Source organism: Salmo salar, chromosome 04, assembly GCF_965601325.2.
Source record: "Salmo salar chromosome 04, fSalSal1, whole genome shotgun sequence".
Taxonomy (NCBI): Eukaryota; Metazoa; Chordata; class Actinopteri; order Salmoniformes; family Salmonidae; genus Salmo; species Salmo salar.
This window is the reverse complement of record NC_138294.1, coordinates 82,020,210-82,044,526: the sequence shown is the minus strand read 5'-3', so window position 1 is coordinate 82,044,526 and position 24,317 is coordinate 82,020,210. Positions and strand designations below refer to the sequence as shown.

At 44.3% G+C, this 24,317-nt stretch overlaps 3 protein-coding genes across 7 annotated transcripts in view; 2 read left to right on the top strand and 1 right to left on the bottom strand.

Moving 5' to 3' along the window:
- The window catches only part of LOC106603850 (protein Shroom1), a 39,400-nt gene extending 22,600 nt beyond the window's left edge, over window positions 1-16,800 (top strand). Inside the window, exons 2-8 of one of the 3 annotated variants that reach the window (XM_014198049.3) lie at window positions 2,578-5,319; window positions 5,487-5,539; window positions 5,844-6,482; window positions 9,389-9,973; window positions 11,155-11,260; window positions 12,167-12,439; window positions 12,801-16,800. In XM_014198049.3, coding sequence (XP_014053524.2) covers window positions 2,704-5,319; window positions 5,487-5,539; window positions 5,844-6,482; window positions 9,389-9,973; window positions 11,155-11,260; window positions 12,167-12,439; window positions 12,801-13,055 — 4,527 coding nt within the window. In that variant the 5' untranslated portion in view covers window positions 2,578-2,703 and the 3' untranslated portion in view covers window positions 13,056-16,800. Of the gene's footprint in view, window positions 1-1,337; window positions 5,320-5,486; window positions 5,540-5,843; window positions 6,483-9,385; window positions 9,974-11,154; window positions 11,261-12,166; window positions 12,440-12,800 lie in introns of those variants that run through there. The other 2 variants (XM_014198046.3, XM_014198047.3) reach the window with 2 other exon arrangements.
- A 3,739-nt stretch (window positions 16,801-20,539) lies between these two features.
- On the bottom strand, window positions 20,540-23,115 carry sowahaa (sosondowah ankyrin repeat domain family member Aa). Its single transcript, XM_014198045.3, has one exon. The coding sequence runs from the start codon at window positions 22,966-22,968 to the stop codon at window positions 21,526-21,528; it is 1,443 nt and encodes a 480-aa protein (XP_014053520.1). The 5' UTR covers window positions 22,969-23,115; the 3' UTR covers window positions 20,540-21,525.
- Window positions 23,116-23,582: 467 nt separating this feature from the next.
- The window catches only part of sept8 (Septin-8), a 59,942-nt gene continuing 59,207 nt past the window's right edge, over window positions 23,583-24,317 (top strand). Inside the window, exon 1 of one of the 3 annotated variants that reach the window (XM_014197988.3) lies at window positions 23,583-23,901. In XM_014197988.3, coding sequence (XP_014053463.1) covers window positions 23,872-23,901 — 30 coding nt within the window. In that variant the 5' untranslated portion in view covers window positions 23,583-23,871. The remainder of the gene's footprint in view (window positions 23,902-24,317) is intronic. The other 2 variants (XM_014197989.3, NM_001173763.1) reach the window with 2 other exon arrangements.

Sequence of the window (24,317 nt, the reverse complement as noted above, 5' to 3'; positions counted from 1 at the left end):
TATGGAATTCCAGGCATTTTCTGTGCGCTGTGATGTACACCTCAAAGTTGTAATTAGGGTCTGGTTTCAAAGGCACCTCTAACAGGTGTTCCATGCTGTACAGCGCCTTCGGAAAATATTCAGACACCTTGATTTTACATATTGTACATTACAGCCTTATTCTAAAATTGATTCAATTGTTCCCCCCCCCTAAATCTACACACACTACCCTAAATAACAAAGCAAAACCAAGGTTTAGAGATTTTTGCTAATTTATTACAAATAAAGAAATATTACATTTACATAAGTATTCAGACTCTTTACTCAGTACATTGTTGAAGCACTTTTGGCAGTGATTACAGCGTTGTGTCTTTGATATGACGCTACAAGCTTGGTACACCTGTATGTTGGGAGTTTCTCCCATTCTTCTCTGCAGATTTCCTCCAGACGTGGTGCTTGGCATTCAGGCCAAATAGTTCAATCTTGGTTTCATCAGACCAGTGAATCTTGTTTCTCATGGTCTGAGAGTCTTTAGGTGTCTTTTGGCAAACTCCAAGCGGGCTGTCATGTGCCTTTTTACTGAGGAGTGGCTTCCGTCTGGCCTCTACCATAAAAGCCTGATTGGTGGAGTGCTGCAGAGATGGTTGTCCTTCTGGAAGGTTGCTCACCTCCCTGACCAAGGCCCTTCTCCCCCGATTGCTCAGTTTGGCCGGGCGGCCAGCTCTAGGAAGAGTCTTGGTGGTTCCAAACTTCTTCCATTTAAGAATGATGGAGGCTACTGTGTTCTTGGACCTTCAATGTTGCAGAAATGTTTGGGTACCCTTCCCCAGATCTGTGCCTCGACACAATCCTGTCTCTGAGCTCTACGGATAATTCCTTCAACCTCATGGCTTTGTTTTTGCTCTGACATGCACTGTCAACTGTGGAACCTTAAAAGGTGTGTGTGTGTGCACGCCTTTTCAAATCATGTCCAATCAATTTAATTTATCACAGGTGGACTCCAATCAAGTTGTAGAAACGTCTCAAGGATGATAAATGGAAACAGGATGCGCCTGAGCTCATTTTCGAGTCTCACAGCAAATGGTCTGAATACTTATGTAAATAAGGTATTTGTTTTTTTATATTAAATACATTTGCAAATTAAATAGTAGCCACAAAACACCAGTCTCAACGTCAACAGTGAAGAGGCGACTCCGGGATGCTGGCCTTCTAGGCTTAGTTGCAAAGAAAAGGCCATATTTCAGACTGGCCAATAAAAATAAAATCTTAAGATGGGCAAAAGAACACAGACACTGGACAGAGGAACTCTTCCTAGAAGGCCAGCATCCCGGAGTCACCTCTTCACTGTTGACGTTGAGACGGGTGTTTTGCGGATATTATTTAATGAAGCTGCCAGTTGAGGACTTGTGAGGCTTCTGTTTCTCAAACTAGACACTCTAATGTACTTGTCCTCTTGCTCAGTTGTGCACCGGGGCCTCCCACTCTTTTCTATTGTGGTTAGAGCCAGTTTGTGCTGTTCTGTGAAGGGAGTAGTACACAGTGTTGTACGAGATCTTCAGTTTCTTGGCAATTTCTCGCATGGTATAGCCTTCATTTCTCAGAACAAGTATAGACTGACAGATTTCAGAAGAAAGTTCTTTGTTTCTGGCCATTTTGAGCCTGTAATCGAACCCACAATTGCTGATGCTCCAGATACTCAACTAGTCTAAAGAAGGCCAGTTTTATTGCTTCTTTAATCAGGACAACAGTTTTCAGCTGTGCTAACATAATTGCAAAAGGGTTTTCAAATGATCAATTAGCCTTTTAAAATGAAACTTGGATTAGCTAACACAACGTGCCATTGGAACACAGGAGTGATGGTTGCTCATAATGGGCCTCTGTACGCCTATGTAGATATTCCATAAATAAATCTGCCGTTTCCAGCTACAATAGCCATTTACAACATTAACAATGTCTATACTGTATTTCTGATCAATTTGATGTTATTTTAATGGACAGAAAATGTGCTTTTCTTTCAAAAACAAGGACATTTCTAAGTGACCCCAAACTTTTGAACGGGTAGGTATGGTATGTATAAATATTTTTTGGAGTACTGCTAAATTAATATAGGGAAACACTGCACCCCTGACAAACGTGTCCTGTCTGAGTGTTACACCGAAAAAAAAAGTTTTTCTTTTTTTTAATCTGAAATAAATCTTTTTTTTTTTAATTCTTTTTTTTTACTATTTGTACATAGGTGGCCCGGGGGGGGAAATACGAAATTTATATGCAGAAAAACCCTGCAATCCTCTGAGAATTTCTATTAATTGCGTGTAGATTGAAGGCTCTGTGGTTGTACCTTTTGAACTAGCGAGTGTTGTTGCCCCAGTTGACATGCCATGTTGAGAATCTAACACAAACACAGTATTAGTAGTCAACACAGTCCGCTACGCTGAGAAAGCAGCTCATTTCCTATGAGTTTTTTTGTTGGCAAGAAACTATATTTGGGTTGGGTTTTCCACACCTCCCAGCTGTAGGAGGAGGAAATGGAGCATGTTAAATAACATTTAATTTCTGTTAAGATAACCATTCTGTTTTTGCTTTTCTTTGTTATTCAAGAAGCCCACTACTAAAGAAGCTTAGAAGGCAGAAAATGACCCTGAGTTCTCAAGTGAAAGACTGAAGGTGAATGTGTCGGTGTCACCTCCATTTCACTTGTGTCCACACTTCAGTTTCCAAAGCCAGATGGATTCCTATAATTTAAACTTTGAGAAAATGAGCAACCTGGACCTGCACCCCCTGAGCCTACCATTGAGTCGGCTCTCCCCAGCCAAGTCCACCAGCAGCATCGACCAGTTCACATACCACCACGGCAAGGGCGACTCGGCCTACAGCTCCTTCTCTGGGGGCTCCAACGCCCCAGACTACCCCTTCCTTCCAGATGACCTCCAGCACCACAGCCTGCACTATGCCGACCTGAAGTATGTGAAGGCCATCTACCACCCCAATGTCCTCGACTCTGACGCCAAGAGCATGGATCAGCTCTACCGCTCCATGGAGGCCATCTCAAACCAGTATCGTAACAACAATGGCTGCCTGAGTGCAACACAGTACTGTGATCAGAATCAAGAAAAGCTGCCACCCCCTCCTCCTCAGCTGCCTCCACCCCCCGACCGCCTGGACAGCTTCATAGCCACCAGGAACCTGGAGAACTGCAGGGCGCAGCACAGTCCCGAGGGCCAGCTGGCAGACAGGTCTCCTCCACGACCCCGGACAGCTAATCCTGATGCTGCCTGTCTCAGGCCAGACCGAGTCTATGGTCGTCGGGCCTCACAGCCCTATCACAGGGACCCAGTCAACTCTGACCACATGGATAAGAACCCTGAGCAGCAAACGTCAGCAAACATCTTAAGCCGATCACCCCCTCGCATGAGTCAGCCTGAGCAGCACCCTAATCAGCAGGCTGGTGGTGGCGGCCATTCGGAGGGTCACCGTAAGAGGACGCAAGAGCCCCGCGGGTCCCTCCTGCCGGAGCCACCGCAATCCGCCATCCCCTTGCATGTGGCACAGAACATGGTCAACAGCAGCATCCAACACAAGGGCCAGTTCTACTTCGTTACAGGTGTTTGTAAGTCGTCAGAGTCCAGTCTGAAGCATGGTTCTCTGTGTGTGTCAGGGGAAGGCAGTGAGAGCCCTGTGTCCGAGCCTGTGGACAGGGAGAGGTTGCACAGCACCATGGACCACATGTTCAGGAACACCCAACAGAGGCACTATATCACCCATGACACCACAACAACCGATGTCAGAGAGTTTTACACCAAGAGTCAAGATAGAAGCCAAGATGAGGTGAAACAGACTCGGAGTAGGATTTCATATGGCCCCTCTCACATTTTAAACCAGCGCTCCCGCAGTTCCGATGCTTTACAACAAAGTCTCAAGGTCCAGAGCAGAGAGATCGGCAGGCATCACAGCCCCAACCACCACATCTTCTCCTGCGGCCGAGAGGAGAACTGTCCGCTGTTATCAAATTCCCACAGCCAGGAAGTCCCTCCACCGATCAGCATGGAGCAGGCCACCCACCACAAGAGAGACGAACAAATCAACGCAGGGAGGAGGCGGCCATTAGGAGGCGTGGCCAGCCAGAAGATCAACAAGGAAAACACCCCGCTGCTCTACCACCTCACTGGAGCCAACAGGGCGGCCCTAAATTTGAATTTGAAGCCCAAAAATGACATTGAGGTCAGTATGCAAGGTGAAGATGCAGGCCTCAATGCTGCTCATGAGGAAAGGCAAGCTCCCGTTAGCTGTAGTGATAGGACACCACACGGTGAAACATCCAAGGAGGAGAGCACGGAGGCGATCGCCCACCCCTGCAACACGCTGGACGACTCCTTTAAGAAGTACTACAAGGAGAAACTGAAGGGCGCCCAGGATAAGGTCCTCAGGGAGACCTCCTTTAAGAGGAGTGACCTGCAGCTGTCCTGGCCCCACAGAGTGAGGCAGAGGCCTGAGCTCAGGCCCACGGTACTTCACACAGTCTCCTCTTCACAGGACTCTGAGACCTCAGCAGACACACTCACCCCCTCCCCAACACACTCTGAGGGGACAGATAAGGAGGACATAAAGGAAATGCTGAAGGAGGTTGAGAAAGAGAGCGTGGTGAAGGACGGTGAAAAGGAGAACGGGAGGCCAGCGAACATTGCCCAGCCTCAGTTGGCTCGTATCGGGGGCAGGAGGTGTCTGACTTCAGAGCAGAAGAAGCTGTGCTACTCAGAGCCGGAGAAGCTGAACCAGCTGGGTGACTCGGGTGAAGTAGGACTGCTGGTACTTTCAGGCGATGAGGAGGAGCTGGGAGAACAGGGCCTGGTGGCAGCTAGGAGGAAGATGTTTGAGACCAAAGGCAGGGCCCTGTCCACCTCCAGCCTCTCCAAGACCTCCCTGCAGCACCTCCAGCACAAGGCCCTGGTGGCCTACATGGAGCGCAAGACGGGCCTCAAGGTGGCTAAGCCCCAGCAGCCTGCCCCTCAAGCCTCTCAATCCCCCAACCAGAGGCACTCCATGGCTGGGAAGCCATCTGACTGGGGTCTCAAGCCTCAGTCTGGGAATAAAGGAGGCCTCAAGAAGAAGCTGTACAGGCCCCATTCCGCTGGATGCGTCCTGGACTCGACCTCCAGCTCCATGAAGTATGCCCAGTTCAGCTCCGGCTCCTCTCAGTCCGGAGGTCATTCCCACCAGGCTAGCTGGAGAGAGTCACCCAGCCCCTCTCAGGGGAAGTCTGCCTCTGTGGAGAGTCTTCTGGACCAACCAGAACCACCTGAGTTGTTCAGAAACCGCTTCCCCTCAACACCCCATGCATTTCAGGTAAGCCTCATCAGAACTCTTGATATTATTGCATTTAAAATAATTGAATAGGATTTATAGAATTGTATTGAGTTTTTTTTTTATTGAGGACCATGTCACTTTACTGAATGTAACACAGATGTTCAAAGGGTGTTATGAATGGGGATTCTTGGTATGTTTGGCTGCAGGGTCACAACTACATGAATGATCCATCACCAGTCAATGCTATGGACACGTCCAGGTATGTTGCCCTCACGTGTTTATTGTGAAAGTGGATGTAAGATTTATGGTCTACCATGCCATGCTGTTGAGCATGGATGTTTACTCAGATGTGATTTATTGCAGCACTGAAAGTGAACACCCATATACCAACATTCCATTCTATGAAGTATGTAGATAAAAATTAATTTCAGCTATGTTCAGGGAGTCATTTTTTCATCAGCTATGGTTAGGGTAAGGTAAAGGCATAGAATATCTGAGCGGAACCAGGAACGTAAGTTTCCAAAGCATCTCTAGCTCATCACAATCTCTGTATAACTTTTCAGTGCTCAGACTCAGAGGCCAGTGGATGAGGAGAGTGTGGTGGTAAGGAGAGACCAAGCGATGCTAGTCCCTGAGGGTCAGCGGGTCCGGGTGATGGGTCGGCGGGTCCGGATGGTGGTCAAGCGGGGAAAGTCCCTGGAGGAGTTGGGTGTGTCCCAGGTCAGCAGCTCCTCACTCCTCAGTGAGAGCTCTGAGCAGCTGGGCCAGCTCCGCAGCAGGCAGGGGGCCCCAGGACCAGGCCAGGAAAAAATCAGCGTATCATCCTTCAGCGAGAGCCAGGAGAAAGCCCAGGGGCAGACCCAGAGGAAGCCCCTCTTCAAGCAGGACTCTGCACCACAGCTGGGCAGTAGGGAGAAAAGTAGGGAGATGACAAAAAGCACCAGGATGTCCACTACGCCTAACTCCCCAGAATCAAACACCTCGTCTCAGGTCAGGGCTCGTTCAGATGGGTCCCCTGGATCATACAACTTTGTCACTTTGGTTAAAGAGGTGGTGGAGACCACTGGGCTCTCCTGCGACGTCACACTCCCACCGTCCCCTAACGTTCAGCAGTCCAGTGAGAGATTGGTCAAGTCCACCTCAACTTTTCCCTCCATACATACCCATCCCAGTGGCACTGGCGAGAGCAAGACTGGCTCCAAGTATGTGACTATATTATGATAAAGTGACCCTCGCTCTCCAAACCAAATTCTCATCATTAAGTTAATGTACAGTGCCCTCTACTTATATTGGCACCCTTGGTAAATATGAGCAAAACGGGCTGTAAATAAGTGTCTTTGCTGTTTATCCTCTTGGTCTTTCATTAAAAAAATCGAACCTTTTTAATTGAAATAAAATGATTGAAAAAAAGAAAAGAAAAAGAAAAAATGTGAAATAAATATTTTTCTCCAAAACATGTGTGCCACAATTATTGGCATCCATAAAAATTCTTATGAGTAAAATCTAACTAAAGTATATTCCCATTCATATTTTATGTTTTAAGTTCACTTGAGTGATTAGGAATACTTAAGTGGTATGCTATGACTTCCTGTTTCACTGGGGTATAAATATGAGGTGACATACAGGCCAATCAAACAACAAACTCAAGCGCCTACAGTTTGCCAAACGTTACTGGAACTTTCAATGGGACCAGGTTCTATGGTCAGATGAGACCAAAATTGAGCTTTTTGGACACAAACACTAGAGGTGGGTTTGGAGTAGACTGAAAGATATCCATGCAGAAAAGTACCTCATCCCTACTGTGAAGTATGGTGGTTTATCTTTGTTGTGGGCCTGTTTTTCTTCCAAAGGATCTGGACAACTTGTTAGGATACATAATATCATGGACTCCAAGTACCAGCAGATGTTAAATCAAAACCTGACTGCCTCTGCTAGGAAGCTCTAACTGGGCCTTGGTTGGATCTTCCAGCAGGACAACGAACCAAAGCACACCTCCACATCAACACAAAAATGGTTCACTGACCACAGAATCAAGGTTTTGCCATGGCCATCCCAGTCCCCTGGCCTAAACCCCATAGAAAACCTGTGGGATGAGCTGAAGAGGAGAGTCCACAAGCGTGGACCTCAGAGTCTGAAGGATCTGGAGATTCTGGATGGAGGAATGGTCTCAGATCCCTTGCCATGTGTTCTCCAACCTCATTACCCATTACAGGAGAAAACAGCTGAGTTATCTTGGCAAAGGGAGGTTGCACAAAGTATTGAATGAAGGGGTGCCAATAATTGTGGCAGACATATATTTGAGAAAAATATTTGTTTTAATGTAAGAATTTATTTTTAATAAAAGTGAGATTTTTGTGAATATTTTGAATGGAAGACCAAGAAAAAAACGTTTTTTATTTATATACACTGCTCAAAAAAATACTTAAACAACACATCCTAGATCTGAATGAAAGAAATAATCTTATTAAATACTTTTTTCTTTACATACTTGAATGTGCTGACAACAAAATCACAGAAAAATAATCCATGGAAATCCAATTTATCAACCCATGGAGGTCTGGATTTGGAGTCACACTTAAAATTAAAGTGGAAAACCACACTACAGGCTGATCCAACTTTGATGTAATGTCCTTAAAACAAGTAAAAATTAGGCTCAGTAGTGTGTGTGGCCTCCACGTGCCTGTATGACCTCCCTACAACGCCTGGGCATGCTCCTGATGAGGTGGCGGATGGTCTCCTGAGGGATCTCCTCCCAGACCTGGACTAAAGCATCCGCCAACTCCTGGACAGTCTGTGGTGCAACGTGGCGTTGGTAGATGGAGCGAGACATGATGTCCCAGATGTGCTCAATTGGATTCAGGTCTGGGGAACGGGTGGGCCAGTCCATAGCATCAATGCCTTCCTCTTGCAGGAACTGCTGACACACTCCAGCCACATGAGGTCTAGCATTGTCTTGCATTAGGAGGAACCCAGGGCCAATATATGGTCTCACAAGGGGTCGGAGGATCTCATCTCGGTACCTAATGGCAGTCAGGCTACCTCTGGCGAGCACATGGAGGGCTGTGCAGCCCCCCAAAGAAATGCCACCCCACACCATGACTGACCCACCGCCAAACCGGTCATGCTGGAGGATGTTGCAGGCAGCAGAACATTCTCCACGGCGTCTCCAGACTCTATCACGTCTGTCACGTGCTCAGTGTGAACCTGCTTTCATCTGTGAAGAGCACAGGGTGCCAGTGGCGAATTTGCCAATCTTGGTGTTCTCTGGCAAATGCCAAACGTCCTGCACGGTGTTGGGCTGTAAGCACAACCCCCACCTGTGGACGTCGGGCCCTCATACCACCCTCATGGAGTCTGTTTCTGACCGTTTGAGCAGACACATGCACATTTGTGGCCTGCTGGAGGTCATTTTGCAGGGCTCTGGCAGTGCTCCTCCTGCCCCTCCTTGCACAAAGGCGGAGGTAGCGGTCCTGCTGCTGGGTTGTTGCCCTCCTACGGCCTCCTCCACGCCTCCTCCACGTCTCCTGATGTACTGGCCTGTCTCCTGGTAGCGCCTCCATGCTCTGGACACTACGCTGACAGACACAGCAAACCTTCTTGCCTCAGCTCGCATTGATGTGCCATCCTGGATGAGCTGCACTACCTGAGCCACTTGTGTGGGTTGTAGACTCCGTCTCATGCTACCACTAGAGTGAAAGCACCGTCAGCATTCAAAAGTGACCAAAACACCAGCCAGGAAGCATAGGAACTGAGAAGTGGTCTGTGGTCTCCACCTGCAGAACCACTCCTTTATTGGGGGTGTCTTGCTTATTGCCTATAATTTCCACCTGTTGTCTATTCCATTTGCACAACAGCATGTGAAATTTATTGTCAATCAGTGTTGCTTCCTAAGTGGACAGTTTGATTTCACAGAAGTGTGATTGACTTGGAGTTACATTGTGTTGTTTAAGTGTTCCCTTTATTTTTTTGAGCAGTATATTTTTTTTACAGCCGGTTTTGCTCATATTTACCAAGGGTGCCAATATTAGTGGAGGGCACTGTATAAAGTAACAATGGCTATTGATCACTGTTGATATTCCATTTTCTAATATCTCTCTTTTTCCAGCAGTGTGAAAACTGCCCCTCCTATACAACACACTGTGGAGAGAGAGCAGTCAGTGGACGAGCCCATTGAGACTCCTCAACCCGAGGCCTCTCAGGAAGTCTCCCTGAGCTGTGGAGTCACCACAGACCCGACTCTGTGGGTCATACCACCTGAACCAGGGAGCCAAGTGGAGGACGAGGGCCCAGCCCTTTCTGATAATCTGACAGAGGGAGAGACTCTAGCCCCTGCTCCAGCAGCTAGTGAGCCCCTTACAACTTCCTCCACCACACCAGACCCTGACACCTGCCAGAGTGGAGAGGGCCAACACCCAGGAGAAGACAAGGAAACCGAGAAGGAGGAGGAGACCCCAGCAGGAGAGACAGAGAGCCCAGAAAAGACACCCACCACTGAGGAGCCAAAGTGGGAGGAGCTGGTGGAGGACGTGGTCACAGCAGACCAATCGCTGGCACGGGTACTGTACCCGTTGACCAATCGTAAGACGGCGCTGATGCTGATGGAGCAGCTGCTGTCAGAAGACACTCTGTTGATGGAGGAGCACTATAAGAAGAAGCAAAGAGAAAGCAGCATGACACTGCATGCTGCTGACGGGTGAGTATCTCATTGTTACGTCGTACTGTTCAGGTGTCTGATGGCCACGTCCTGGATCAGCAGGTGTTACGTCGTACTGTTCAGGTGTCTGATGGCCACATCCTGGATCAGCAGGTGTTACGTTGTACTGTTCAGGTGTCTGATGGCCACATCCTGGATCAGCAGGTGTTACGTTGTACTGTTCAGGTGTCTGATGGCCACATCCTGGATCAGCAGGTGTTACGTTGTACTGTTCAGGTGTCTGATGGCCACGTCCTGGATCAGCAGGTGTTACGTTGTACTGTTCAGGTGTCTGATGGCCACGTCCTGGATCAGCAGGTGTTACGTTGTACTGTTCAGGTGTCTGATGGCCACGTCCTGGATCAGCAGGTGTTACGTCGTACTGTTCAGGTGTCTGATGGCCACGTCCTGGATCAGCAGGTGTTACGTTGTACTGTTCAGGTGTCTGATGGCCACGTCCTGGATCAGCAGGTGTTACGTTGTACTGTTCAGGTGTCTGATGGCCACGTCCTGGATCAGCAGGTGTTACGTCGTACTGTTCAGGTGTCTGATGGCCACATCCTGGATCAGCAGGTGTTACGTCGTACTGTTCAGGTGTCTGATGGCCACATCCTGGATCAGCAGGTGTTACGTTGTACTGTTCAGGTGTCTGATGGCTACATCCTGGATCAGCAGGTGTTACGTTGTACTGTTCAGGTGTCTGATGGCCACATCCTGGATCAGCAGGTGTTACGTTGTACTGTTCAGGTGTCTGATGGCTACATCCTGGATCAGCAGGTGTTACGTCGTACTGTTCAGGTGTCTGATGGCCACATCCTGGATCAGCAGGTGTTACGTCGTACTGTTCAGGTGTCTGATGGCCACATCCTGGATCAGCAGGTGTTACGTTGTACTGTTCAGGTGTCTGATGGCCACATCCTGGATCAGCAGGTGTTACGTCGTACTGTTCAGGTGTCTGATGGCCACATCCTGGATCAGCAGGTGTTACGTTGTACTGTTCAGGTGTCTGATGGCCACATCCTGGATCAGCAGGTGTTACGTCACTGCACCTGGATAGATTAAAAGACACGTGTCCATGTAAAGACAAATGCATGGCTAAAGATGCAGGGACATTATTCCGAGGTTGATCTCATCCATATACATCAATATCTGTGTGTGTGTGTGTGTCTCTCTTCCTAAAGCTCTAAAACAGTGGATGATCCTGAAGCACCTCCCACATCTCCTGTTGATGAGGAAGTCCAACCCCAACCAGAGCCACTAAGCAAGATGGATGTCACAGAGAAGAAGGTCATTTAGCTCTGCATTTTTTGTTGTTGTTATAGAAGTGTATTTACTTGATCTCTGCCAGTTGATGATGTCATCTGAATCTGTGGGGTCTGCGGAGGGGAGAACGGCTCATAATAATGTCTGGAACGGAGCAAATGGAATGGCAGCAAACACCTGGAAACCATGTGTTTGATAACATTCCACTTTTTCTGCTTCAGATACCAACCTCATGTGATCTGAATATCATCAGGGCCCAGTTTTTCAAAAGTTTTCCGATCGGATTTCGGCAATCGGATAGGATAGAATTGGTTAGAATTGGGTTTTTCAAAACTGAAAAGTTATATTCTGATCCTCTGGATAGGATAACGATTTGGTAATCCAATCTGAGCTTTAATCAGGATTGTATGTTTAAAAACCCCAAAATTATACTTTTTTTTTATCAGCCTTTATACATGTAGTTTAATCAACTTTGTTTTCTGTTGAGTTGGGAAGTAGTACCACAACCTGCCCAGTAGATGGCGAAGAGGCCTCTTCAAAGAACTGAAAATGTGGATTCTGTGATATTGTGGTCTCTGGGTCAGAAAGGATCCTATCAGGTTATTTTCTCAAACTGGCTCAAAAATGCCAGATCGATCTGATCCTGGATAGCAAAAAAGAGGATTACAGAATCTGTATCATTCTGGATAAAACATTTTGAAAACTGTGCCCTGGATGCAGTTTAACTATGTTTGGCATCAGCTTAACGTCTGACCAGATTATTGAGATGCCAGAAACTGTCAGACTCCTATCTTATATCCTGTTTGTTTTGAGCTGACCGTGACAAGCCTTATGTCTCCTCTCTTTCACAAATCACACACCCACAAGCAGACTATATTGTAAAGTATAGTGTTCTCTCTCAAACTCCCCAATTCCCTCCCCTTCCTACAGAGGCTGCTAGTGACGTGTATTGAGGAGCGCCTGCTGGCCTTGGGGGAGCCCCGTGGTGCCCTGCAGGTGGAGGTGAAGGAGAATGGGATGCGTGGCGAGGCCGTGGAGGCCCTGGTTCGGGAGCACTGTACAGCAGTGGAGCTGGAGCGCTACGGCCTGTTCGTAGGAGACTTGGAGCGCGTGGTTAGCCTGCTTCTGTGTCTGTCCGCCCGGCTAGCCCGCGTGCAGAACGCCTTGAGTACCGTGGACCAGCACACAGACGCAGAGGAGAAAGTGAGAGACTGTAGTCATGCTTTGAACAGATGTGCATTCAATAGGCTCATAGTTGAATTATTTTCTGTGAATTTCACATTGACTGTCCTGTTTATTGAGTGTGTTTTAGGGCATTGTATTTTCTGCTGCTATCAGCAGTGCTGGTATTTACAATGAGTCACTGAAACTCAACCAGTTTCCATGCACATTTCTATCTGCCCTGCCCTCTGTTGACTTAAACAAATACTGCACCACTTTACTGTGGAACTGAACAGCAAAACGCCTTTCCATTTACACTACTAGTACACATTGGATAATGATTAAACATTTTAGGGAATGTTGTGGATGAAATTAAGCAATCTTTTTTTTAATCCCTTGGCAGGATTCTCTGGACAACCGTCACCGTCTACTGTGTAAGCAGCGGGAGGATGCCAAAGACCTGAAGGACAACCTGGACAGACGGGAGCAGATGGTGTCTAACTTCCTGTCTCGCTGCCTGACAGCCGAGCAGCTCCAGGACTACCGGCGCTTTGTTCAGACCAAGGCCTCGCTCCTCATCAGGATGAAGGACCTAGATGAGACGCAGCGTCTGGGGGAAGAGCAGCTGGAGTCCCTGCTCAACACCCTCCCTCCATGAGGACCACCACTAGGTCACCATTCTACTCATCTCCCCCAGCCATCCATCACCTCTCTGGGCTTATAGAGCCCTGAATCCCCTCTGCTTCCTCCATCCTGGGTTGTTACCAGCCAGCACAATCACATGGGTGTCCATATGTATAGTATGTGTAAGTATAGTATGTGTAAGGAATATATGTGTCTTAGAAGGGTGTTGAAGTTAGGACTACAATGTGGAATGTCCTGTACATCACCTTTTAAAATGAAAAGTGATATGTCCTTTTCACCTCTGCCTGCAACTTAAAAAAAGATATATAAAAAAAAGATATATATAAAATAAGCTTTAGGATTGTATTTAGGATTGTATTTAGGATTGTATTCTGGCCTTGTGGTCTTGTTCATCATTCATACTAGACTGTATGTGTCTGTCAGAGCTTGAAAGAGGGTGATAAATGCTGTATATCTCAGTCAAAATAGGCGGTAGATTTAATCTCCATATATTTGTATTTTTTTTTTTATGCATTTAAAATGAAGGCACTAGATAAAAACCAAAAAGGTGAATGAAAAAAAAAACACTTTGATATGTGACTGCACGTTTCTGTTTTCTTTTGAAAACATTTATTTCAAACGCTAAGCCTTACTCCAGCCAATGTTATTTTTTTCTACTGATTTGTAGAGGAATTCTCCGCATTATGGGGTTTTATATGGTACATAAGCACATTCAACGAGGCCGATTATGTACAGTATTACCATTGCTATTTAGGCTACAGTCATGTATTGTGGTCTCATGCTGACAAAGTTCCACTAAAGAGGTAAACCTCTTAAAATGAAATGAAGCATTTCCATTCCAGATTATTTGCTTGAAAATATCCTTTGGATCTCACAAACTATGCTTACTTTAAATTATTAAAAATGAAATGCCCAAGAACTTGACCACAGGTGTTTTAACTCTCCCTGTCGGTCCTCTACCTCCTTCCCGCCAGATGTTTTTTGTTGTTGTTGGCCGTCTCTGCACTCTAGAAGCAGTGAATCTGTTCTCACTCTAATAATATGGAATCCCTATGGTGACCTTCAATGTAAGCCTTACCCAGAAAAAGCCCTCCTCATGAGGGAGCGTATTTATTTGTTTTGACTTGTGTGGAATTGCACTACAATAAATCTTCATTTTAGACATTATTTCCATAATAATTAATGTCTTGTGTGATGTCGTTCTGTTTCGATATGATCAATGTTATGGTTTTGTTATTCATTTCTATTGAATATTTGACCAAGTGAAAGCACAGAGAGCTGTTATTATTCTGTGCTTAATGATGATCCAGCAAGGCTTACTTGCAGCACTCTGATTGATATGTGTTCATTGTGAGGGGATTATTATGAGAGAAGCCTTTTCCTGTTGCGTAACAGTACCGTGGGTTTTCTTGGTATTTGGTCCTTGTTTGTTTTCCCAATCCTATTAATTCACAGATGAATATTTTATTGCTCCTCATACTCTAGATACAGCTGGTTGAGAGAATGCCAAGAGTGTGCAAAGTTGTCATCAAGGCAAAGGGTGGCTATTTGAAGAATCTCAAATGTAAAATATATTTTGCTTTAACACTTTTTTTGGGTTACTACCTGATTCCATATGTGTTATTTCATAGTTCTGATGTCTTCACTATTATTGTAGTTGTAATAATAAAGGAAAAACCTTTGGAACACCTACTCATTCTTCTAATTAGTGGATTTGGCTAAATCAAGCACCAGCCAGCAATCCCCATAGAAGAAAATTGGCAGTAGAACGGCCTTGGCGAAGAGCTCAGTGACTTTCAACGTGGCAGCGTCATAGGATGCCACCTTTCCAACATGTCAGTTCGTCAAATTTCTGCCTTGCTAGAGCTGGAAGTACTGCTAATGTGAAGTGGAAATGTGCAGGAGCAACAATGGCTCAGCCACGAAGTGATAGGTCACAGAACGGGAACACCGAGTGCTGTAGTGCGTAAAAATCGTCTGTCCTCGGTTGCACATTAACTACCGAGTTCCACAATGTCTCTGGAAGCAACTTCAGCTCAAGAACTGTTTGTTGGGAGCTTCATTAAATGGGTTTCCATGCCTGAGCAGCCGCACACAAGCCTAAGATCACCATGGTATAAAGCTCGCAGCCATTAAACTATGGAGCAGTGGAAACGCCTTCTCTGAAATTATGAATCACTCTTCTGACATTGTGATGGACGAATCTGGGTTTGGCAGATGCCAGGAGAACGCTATCTGCCCCAATACATAGTGCCAACTGTAAAGTTTGGAGGAGAAGGAATAATGGTCTGGGGCTGTTTTTCATGGTTCGGGCTAGGCCCCTTAGTTCCAGTAAAGGGAAATCTTGGGGAATGCCCTTTCCTGTTTCAGTATGACAATGCCACCGTGCACAAAGCGAGGTCCATACATAAATTGTTGAGATCGGTGTGGAAGAACTTGACTGGCCTCCACAGAGCCCTGACCTCAACCCCAGCGAACACATTTGGGATTAATTGGAACGCTGACTGCGAGCCAGGCCTAATCGCCCAACCTCACTAATGCCCTTGTGGCTGAATGGAAGCAAGTCTCCGCAGCAATGTTCCAACATCTAGTGGAAAGCCTTCCCAGAAGAGTGGAGGCTGTTATAGCAGCAAAGGGGGGGACCAACTCCATATTAATGCCCATGATTTTGGAATGAGATGTTCACTTTTGGTCATGTAGTGTACATGTGCTCATGTACTATATCAAATAAAATTGTATTTGTCACATGCACCAATTACAACAGGTGTAGACCTTACTGTGAAATGCTTACTTACGAGCCCCTAACCAACAATGCAGTTTAAAAAAAATACGGATAAGAAAAAGAAATGAGTATCAAGTAATTATAGAGCAGCAGTAAAATAACAATAGCGAGACTATATATCACGTTCACCCATGTGTGGATCTTCTGTTTGAGGACTCCCTCAGTCAGTGATGGTAGCAGAACTGAACATCCTGTTTGGAGCAACAACAAAAAAGACATTCAATGTTCATCAACAGAATGGTGTTAATTGTTTTGTGAAATGTCAAATGATTGGAGAGAAGAGAACGCAAACATGCATTTCCACAAAATATTACGATTTTATACTGTTCAACTCTCACCCTAAACATTTCTTTGGAGATTTACGGCGATGTCCATTTCGGTTTGGTAAACAAACTTTGTACAGAGGACGGCCTCAACGGTTAAGTGAGCGGGACTCTGCCTCAGACTTCTTGTTTATATGGCCTGAAGGAATTCCTGAGGCATGCGAAAGACCAGAGAGACAGCATAGGGAACAGAGAGACAGCATAGGACCAACAGAAGTGCACATTCTTACATTTAACAGACCCATGCTATTTCCTGTTATGTATGTAAACATGCATTATTGTTTAACTTATCACTTTTATCCATTTGTCAAAAAGTGTTTTTTCAAATTCCCACAAAAGGGCTGTTTTTGAAAGAGATATTGTTTGTTTATTGGGGGTAGGGTTTTGTAACTGAGACAGAGACCAGATTAGAGAGAGAGATGATCACAATGAATGACACGTTCATTGGTTTTCAATCAATTCCAGTCTTGTGATGACAATGAGCCTTTGTACTTGCATTTCCTCTGGCTGTCTTCATTGTGTCTGACTGACTGTTGCCTCTCTGTTTTGTGTTTTGTTTGCCTTGTGGAGAGTGCTTCATTTGTTTCTTGGAATTTTGAATGCCATGATGTTTCTTATATTGTGAATACATTAAACTTTCTCCTTCCACCAAACTGTGAGTTTGCTATTTCTAATTAAAAATGTCCTGAAGTACATTTGACTAGTTTAGACGTTTTGAAACAACTTGAACAGATTCACACTGTTAATAGAAGTTAATAACAGTTATTGCTGTATCTCTTCCGTAATATGTTACATGTTATATGGAGAGAGGCTGTGTTGCTCTAATTCAGTGTGATTGGATCGGCGTGTTGAAGGGAGGCATTGCCCCATGGTCTCTGGCCTCGTTAGCATCTCTGATGGAACGCTACCAAGTTTGTTAGTGAACAACAACAAATGCCTATTATGAGGTGCTGAATGTCAGAAAAAAAATCTGGATTTGGTTTTTGGCACGTCACTCTAGAAGGGGAAGGAGAGACGCCAGAATACACCAACCACTATCTCACTTCCCATCACAAAGTACCTTTCATCTGACTCCCACGGTTACCAGAGGAGATCACGCTAAGCGTAGACCTACGGTAGCAAACAGGACATACAACTAACTGGGATTCTGCACTGACAAACACAATGCATACAAGGATGGCAACACCTGTGTGATACAGTACATTTCAGAGACTGAGATCTCATATTCAAGCTACTGGGGGTGACGGTTGGGGGTCCAGTGAAAATTCTGGCTACAGAAGTGTAGGACTATGGGTAGAGGTCCAGTGAATGTTGTGTATTAAACAGCAACCAGTACTGTGTCCTTCTTGCCCCTGGCCTTGCTGCAGTGGAAACATTTGCTCTGACCACGGGGTGAGAACTGGCTTGGCACAGAGGGAGGTGACATCATGAAAATGCCAGGAACATAGCTTGAGTAAGCCTGTTCACTTCTCATCTCTTCAGCCTCAGGGTCCACGCTCAGTTAGCTGAATCACAATCTCATGCTGCCTGTATGAAGCCACGAAACCAACAGGGAGACATTTCACATGCTGATATTTAGGATTCCTGAGTTCAGTAATGGTTGTATCTACAGTGCCTTCCGAAAGTATTCATACCCTTTAACTTATTCCACATTTTGTTGTTACAGCCTGAATTCAAAATAAATGTAATATATTGGTTTCTCACCCATCTACACAATCCCCCATAATGACAAAGTAAAAACATGTTTTTAGAAATATTAGCAAATTTATTGGAGAAAAAAAGACAGAAAGGGATGGAACACATTTACATAATGGATACCTGGAAGAAAAGACAGCCTGGAAGCAAACCAGGGTCTGTAGTGATGGCGCCTTAGACCACTGTGCCACTCGGGAGCCTCTTGAGCATGGTGAAGTTATTCATTACTCCTTGGATGGTGGCTCAATACACCCAGTCACTATAAAGATGCAGGCGTCCTTCCTAACTCAGTTGCCAGAAAAGAAGGAAACCGCTCAGGGATTTGACCATGAGGCAACTGGTGACTTAAAAACAGTTACAGAGTTTAATGGCTGTGATAGGAAAAAACTGAGGTCGGATCAACAACATTGTAGTTATTCCTGGGGCGGCAGGTAGCCAAGTGGTTAGACCGTTGGGCCAATAACCGAAAGGTTGCTGGATCAAATCCCTGAGCTGACAATGTAAAAATCTGTCGTTGTGTCCCTAAGCAAGGCAGTGAACACACTGTTCCCCGGGCACCGTGGATGTCGATTATGGCAACCCCCGTACTTCTCTGATTCAGAGGGGTTGGGTTAAGTGCGTAAAGCATTCAGTTCTACAACTGACTAGGTATCCCCTAAACAATACTTATCTAAATGACAGAGTGAAAAAAGGAAGCCTGTACAGAATACAATGTGTTATGTGGGGCAAATCTAACAAATCACTGAGCACCACTCTTCATATATTCAAGCATGGTGGTGGCTGAAAAGAAACAGAATAGAGCTATGCACAGGCAGAATCCTAGAGGAAAACCTGGTTCAGTCTGCTTTCCAACAGACACTGGGAGACAAATTCACCTTTCGCAGGACAATAACCTAAAACACAAGGACAAATATACACTGGAGTGGCTTACCAAGATGTCACTGAGTGGCCTAGTTACATTTTATTCTTCAATCGGCTTGCAAATGGCTGTCTAGCAATGACCAACAACCAATTTAATAACAGAGCTTGAAGAATTTTTTGAAGAATGTGCAAATATTGTAGAATCCAGGTGTGCAAAGCTCTTAGAGACTTACCCAGAAAGACTCACAGCTGTAATCACTGACAAATGTGATTCTAAGGGAGTGAACATTATTTATAATAAGGATTACATGGAGAAAATCGGACCTGTCTGAAATGAAAATGGATGGCCCTCCCTTCAGCAAAATATATTTTACCTAAACCCTTCCTGAACACTTGAAAAAAAGTGACCCTCCCCTATACCCAAAATAATAATTAAAACAAAGTGGATAGCAGAGAACATACCTACCGTTTACCCTCATTTCTTGGACAGACCAGAGCCTTAGATATGCAGCTTTAGAAACTGTTCTTCATCGTGTAAGCATTACATGGCAAACATTAAATGGAAAGGCCTTTTCTAAACATTTCATGCAATTCTACGTCATTTTACATATTAGCAGAATCTTTTTTAATACCACACAAATTCCTGGAATGACTAAGAATGGATAAAGAGATAGGCCTACGTGTTCATCTTATCATTCATTTGATCATATTTGTCCAATGCTCAATCAGTGTCTTGTTTGCATCAAAACTGTCTCTGTTAGCAAATAATGAAATCTGAGACATCATTAGGATTCTGAGCTTGGTACTTTCAAAAGGTAGGCCCACCCTTCCAACCCAGACAGAGTAAGCCTACCGAAGCAGAAAAATGGAAGCTTTAACTGCTGGCTACTCTTCTTTCGTGGCTTATCCCAACGAGAGAAGGTCACACGTGTTTCTTTAAAATAGGTCTGTGTTTAAACATCTTCTATTGTACAGAAATAGAATAGCCTAACTTAATCAAATGATAGTGACAGAATTCGATTACTTCCCAAGCAAAGTAAATTGTTTGTCTCAGCTTATGAATGTCAAATAAGTGAAACAATTATATCCCATATGCATCTGAATCACGTCTTTCCCAAGTATTTTATTGCTTGTTTCTAGCATAAAGCATCGCGGACCAAAGCGCTGTTATAGATCACTTATATAATCGGATCCGTTTTAAATGAATCAAAGTCTTCAGCTAACTAGGGGTAGGCCTGTGCTTTTTGCAATTTTCTTTAATAAAAAGTAGGCCTATGGCATACCCCCCTTAATTTGAGTCTTGGTTTTAATTTAACTGCCCTACACTGCCGTCTGTCGAACAGGTAACGTTAGGCCTAACTCTTATTTCTTAAATAGGAATAAATAGGCTCCAACACAAAGCCCTCATAGGGTGTCGCACAATTGGCCCAGTGTTGTCGGGTTTAGTGTTTGCCCGGGGTAGGCTGTCATTGTAAATAAGAATTTGTTCTTAAATGACTTTCCTCATTAAGTAAAGGTTAATTCAAAATGAGACATATTCAATGTCTGCTTTTTATCTATACCAATAGGTGCCCTTCTTTGCGAGGAATTGGAAAACTTCCCTGGTGTTTTTGGTTGAATCTGTGTTTGAAATTCACTGCTCGACTGAGGGACCTTACAGATAAATATATGTGTTGGGTACAGAGATGAGGTAGTCATTCAAAAATCATGTTATACACTATTATTGCACACAGAGTGAGTTTGTTCAACTCAAGTGACTTGTTAAGCACATTTTTAGTCCTGAATTGATTTAGGCTTATCATAACCAAAGGGGTGAATACTTATAGACTCAAGACATTTCAGCTTTACATTTTTATTAATTTGTAAACATTTCTAAAAATATAATTCCACATTGGGTATTGTGTGTAGGCCAGTGACACAAAATCTCAATTTAATCAATTTTAAATTCAGGCTGTAAAATAACAAAATGTGGAAAAAGTCAAGGGGTGTGAATACTTTCTGAAGGCATTGTACATCAAACAATGTTTTTTTACTAACACTAACAAATTACTAAAGTATGTATTGTATAAGACATGGAAGAAAGACAAGATGCATGTGACTTGAAAATCACAGATAAATATTTCATAGTATATCTTTGCATTTCACCAAATCAATCCTTTAAACATTGTATCAATATTCACTCATCATAACACATTCATACTACAGGAATCTTAAACAACAGGAATCTTAAACAGTAAGGCCACATAGTATTGTTCACTTTCACAATTATTCAGTACTGCGGCAACCTCTTCAAACAAATGTGTTTCTTAGACAGAAAATCTATCTAAAAAGATGACACATGACAACCCCTGAGAGTGAAGCCAGTGTTAATGTCCAGACATGAAGCCATATTCATCTCTTATGTACAGGTTTAGTACAGGGACAAAAACAATAATGTGTTAATGGATTTTAATTTATCTGCAGCATCTGCCGAAATTGATGCTAAATCCCATCGATACCTCGTCTATGAAGTCATGCATTTATTTTTCAATATTAACACGATTAGATACATTATAAATGATATTGATTACATGACACAGAGAGTAGTACATTTGATACTATACCTTCCATACTAGTAATAAGTGTTTGTTTGATTAAAAAAGGAGTAATGAAATTATGATGGTTGCACTTGTTGATTTATAAAAAACGAAGTTCAACACAACTGAATGTTCCTCTCATAACCCCATATGTTTGTATCCATATCAGAGTAAAAACCCTGAAAAGCTAAATAGATTTTGTGCAAAATATCAAAATGTATTATTGTATTTCACATCAGACTCATGTTACTTAAATGCATCTGAGGTCTCTCTGTGATTGGATGAACTCTCATCTCCCTCATCCCTCGGGTCGACACCCAGCGAATAGACCGAGGGTCTTTGCTTGTGCCTTCTCTTTTTCTCCAGATGGGGATTGAAGAGGCGACTTATCGTATGCAAGCCTTTGGAGAGTTCTGGGAAGATATCTATCTCCTCCCTTTCCGGTTGGAGAACTTCCTGGGGCTGGACCTTAGGTTCACCAAGCAGCTCCCTCACCTCAGAAGAAATCCCTTTGCGCAGGTAGTGATATGGCTTCTTTCCACAATTGTCCCTTATATTCACATCCGCTCCGTATTCATGCACCAGCATGGCCAACACAAACTCCTGGTCATGCAAAGCAGCAATGTGCAGTGGCGTGTACCCTCCATATGTTCTGGCATTGACGTCGAGGTCCATTCCACCTTGCCTGGATATGTTGATGATACTACCCACCATCTCACTGTTACCACACTTGGCCGCCCAGTGAAGGGCTGTGAAGCCGGACATGAAGTCCTTCTTCTCTGCCAGCTGTGTGTCTCTGAGGAGCAGACCGTACACCCGTCTCCAGTGTCCAGCAGCAGACCTCACCAGCCACTCGTGCTCTGCCTCTTCCAGGGGGACTGTGGATGTGTACTTGGGCTCCTCAGAGGGTTTGGTGATCTTGACAGCCCTCCTTGGTAGCGGAGAGCTTAAACCCACACTCCTAGTGGATGGTCTTCTCTTGGTTCTAGAGGAGCAGTGTGCATCTTGGTCAGTGGAACCAGCTCTCCTTGGAGGGCCATCATCATCCTCAGATTTTAGTTTATGGATCTCTATTCTGGTCATGTTTGGAGGCATTCGTAAAGGCAGTCCAAATGTTTTCTGCACACTAGGGTTCTTTGTCTTCCCAGGATACACAGCCCCCCCAGAGGAGATATATTCTCTCTGCGCAACAGAAGTATGGTCTATGTTGAAATTCAGTGACCTTTTTGGTTTGAAATCCACTTTTTCTTTTAATGCCAGCTCTATAAATGAATGCATGTCACTGTCATTTGAGACGCATTCACCGACACTTGTAATAACAGGTTCTTGGACATTTTCAGAACTTGTCTCACTTCCTCCATTTTGAGAATGTGCATTGTTCTCACTGTTCCATGCAGGTGAGGGTTCACCTGGCTCGGGGACCTCTTCACTTCCAGACTTTTGAACATCCTCTGTTTCTTGTAACAAATGCTGATATGTTTTCTTTAGTACAATATACCTGACATCTTCAATTTCTTTCACGACAGCAACAGTGTTCACAAACCTTTTGAATAGATCCCTGTTCTGTTTCTTCTCTGCGGGATCAGTGCAGTTCAGGGAATCTTTGAATTTAGTCAGCAACTCGGAATTCTTCAACTTCCCCCCTTCTTCTATCAACAGCGAGATAATAGCTTCTTGCGTCAAATCCATTTTGAGCACCCTACAACCAAAAATGTCAATTCAGAAGGAACAACCGAAAGTGAAAAGTCTTATCATACATATAATCCGCGATACCTGTCAGAAACTGTACCTTCGCCCTACCTGCAGTTTCCGGGGACACGTGGAATGAATTTGAATAATGTGTGCAGACTTCTGTCTTGGGGTGGTGCTGAGGTGTCTGGGGGAGTAGCCTGTAGTCGTCTAACATTAACTGTTACTGTAGCTAACAAAAAGTTACCCCGGAGTAGCTGACCATTCTCATATTTATTTCATATATCATATGCATAGAATGATAAACATTGATACAATTATGCGTTACAATATTTTACGAAAAGGCGATACAATGTTTCAAAAACAGTAGAAATGCCAGGTTACACTGTTTCAAGACCTCAGACCTGGCTCACATCACTTTTTCTGAAGTGTTGTAGAATGCGAGGAATCGTTTTTAGGCAATATTTTTTAGGGTTCATGTCTCGATATTCACTAAAAGTAACACTGTAAGATAGGTTAATCGTTTTTAAAGTAGCCAAAACAAAACGTTGACTTTAAAAAGGCAGCTAAGGCTCCGAAAACTACAAATCCCATGAGTGACTTGCGAGGCAACATAGTTCATCGATGGCTTTTCATATCATCAGCGCGTAAACGTCAATGATACAATATTGCAAATTGTCAAAGATGATTTAATTACAACCGTCAGAACGTCCCATATTTTCAGCGCGCAGTCCTGTCCTTCTGGATTGTGTAGCTCCGAAGGCAAATGGGAGTTTCCAGGAAGTAGCCATATTGGAAGCGCAACCAAGCTTGTTCCACTGTGTCAGCTAGCTTACAGAGAGAGTGAGACGAGGGCAGTTTCCTTTCGTCCAGCTCGGCATTAAAACACATATATTTCGCACCATGGCTGCTACGGACGTAGACATATTTTCTGTAAGTACACACTGATATAATGTTCCGCTTATGAGTAATATACAGCTATATAAGGTACATTCTAATTATTCCTGGAAGTGTGGACTATCAATAGTGATTCACGTTGGTTGGTCCTGATGGGGTTCTGCTCAGGACATGGATCATTAATTATTTGCGAGCTTCTGAATGAATAGGCCTACATATATAGGCATCGATAGTTAATACCGGCAGTATAAAAATGTGCATTAGTATCATTACTCATTGAGTTGCACCAACTGTTTATTGGTGCTCACATAGTCTACCACCGTATGGTACAGACAATTGTAGTTTTCCCAATTCTATGTCAAGCATTTAGCCTACCCCACACCGGCTACAATGTAGCAACATTGTTTTACTAATCATTAGTTGGTTTTATGTTTTACATGGTTCCTTTGAAA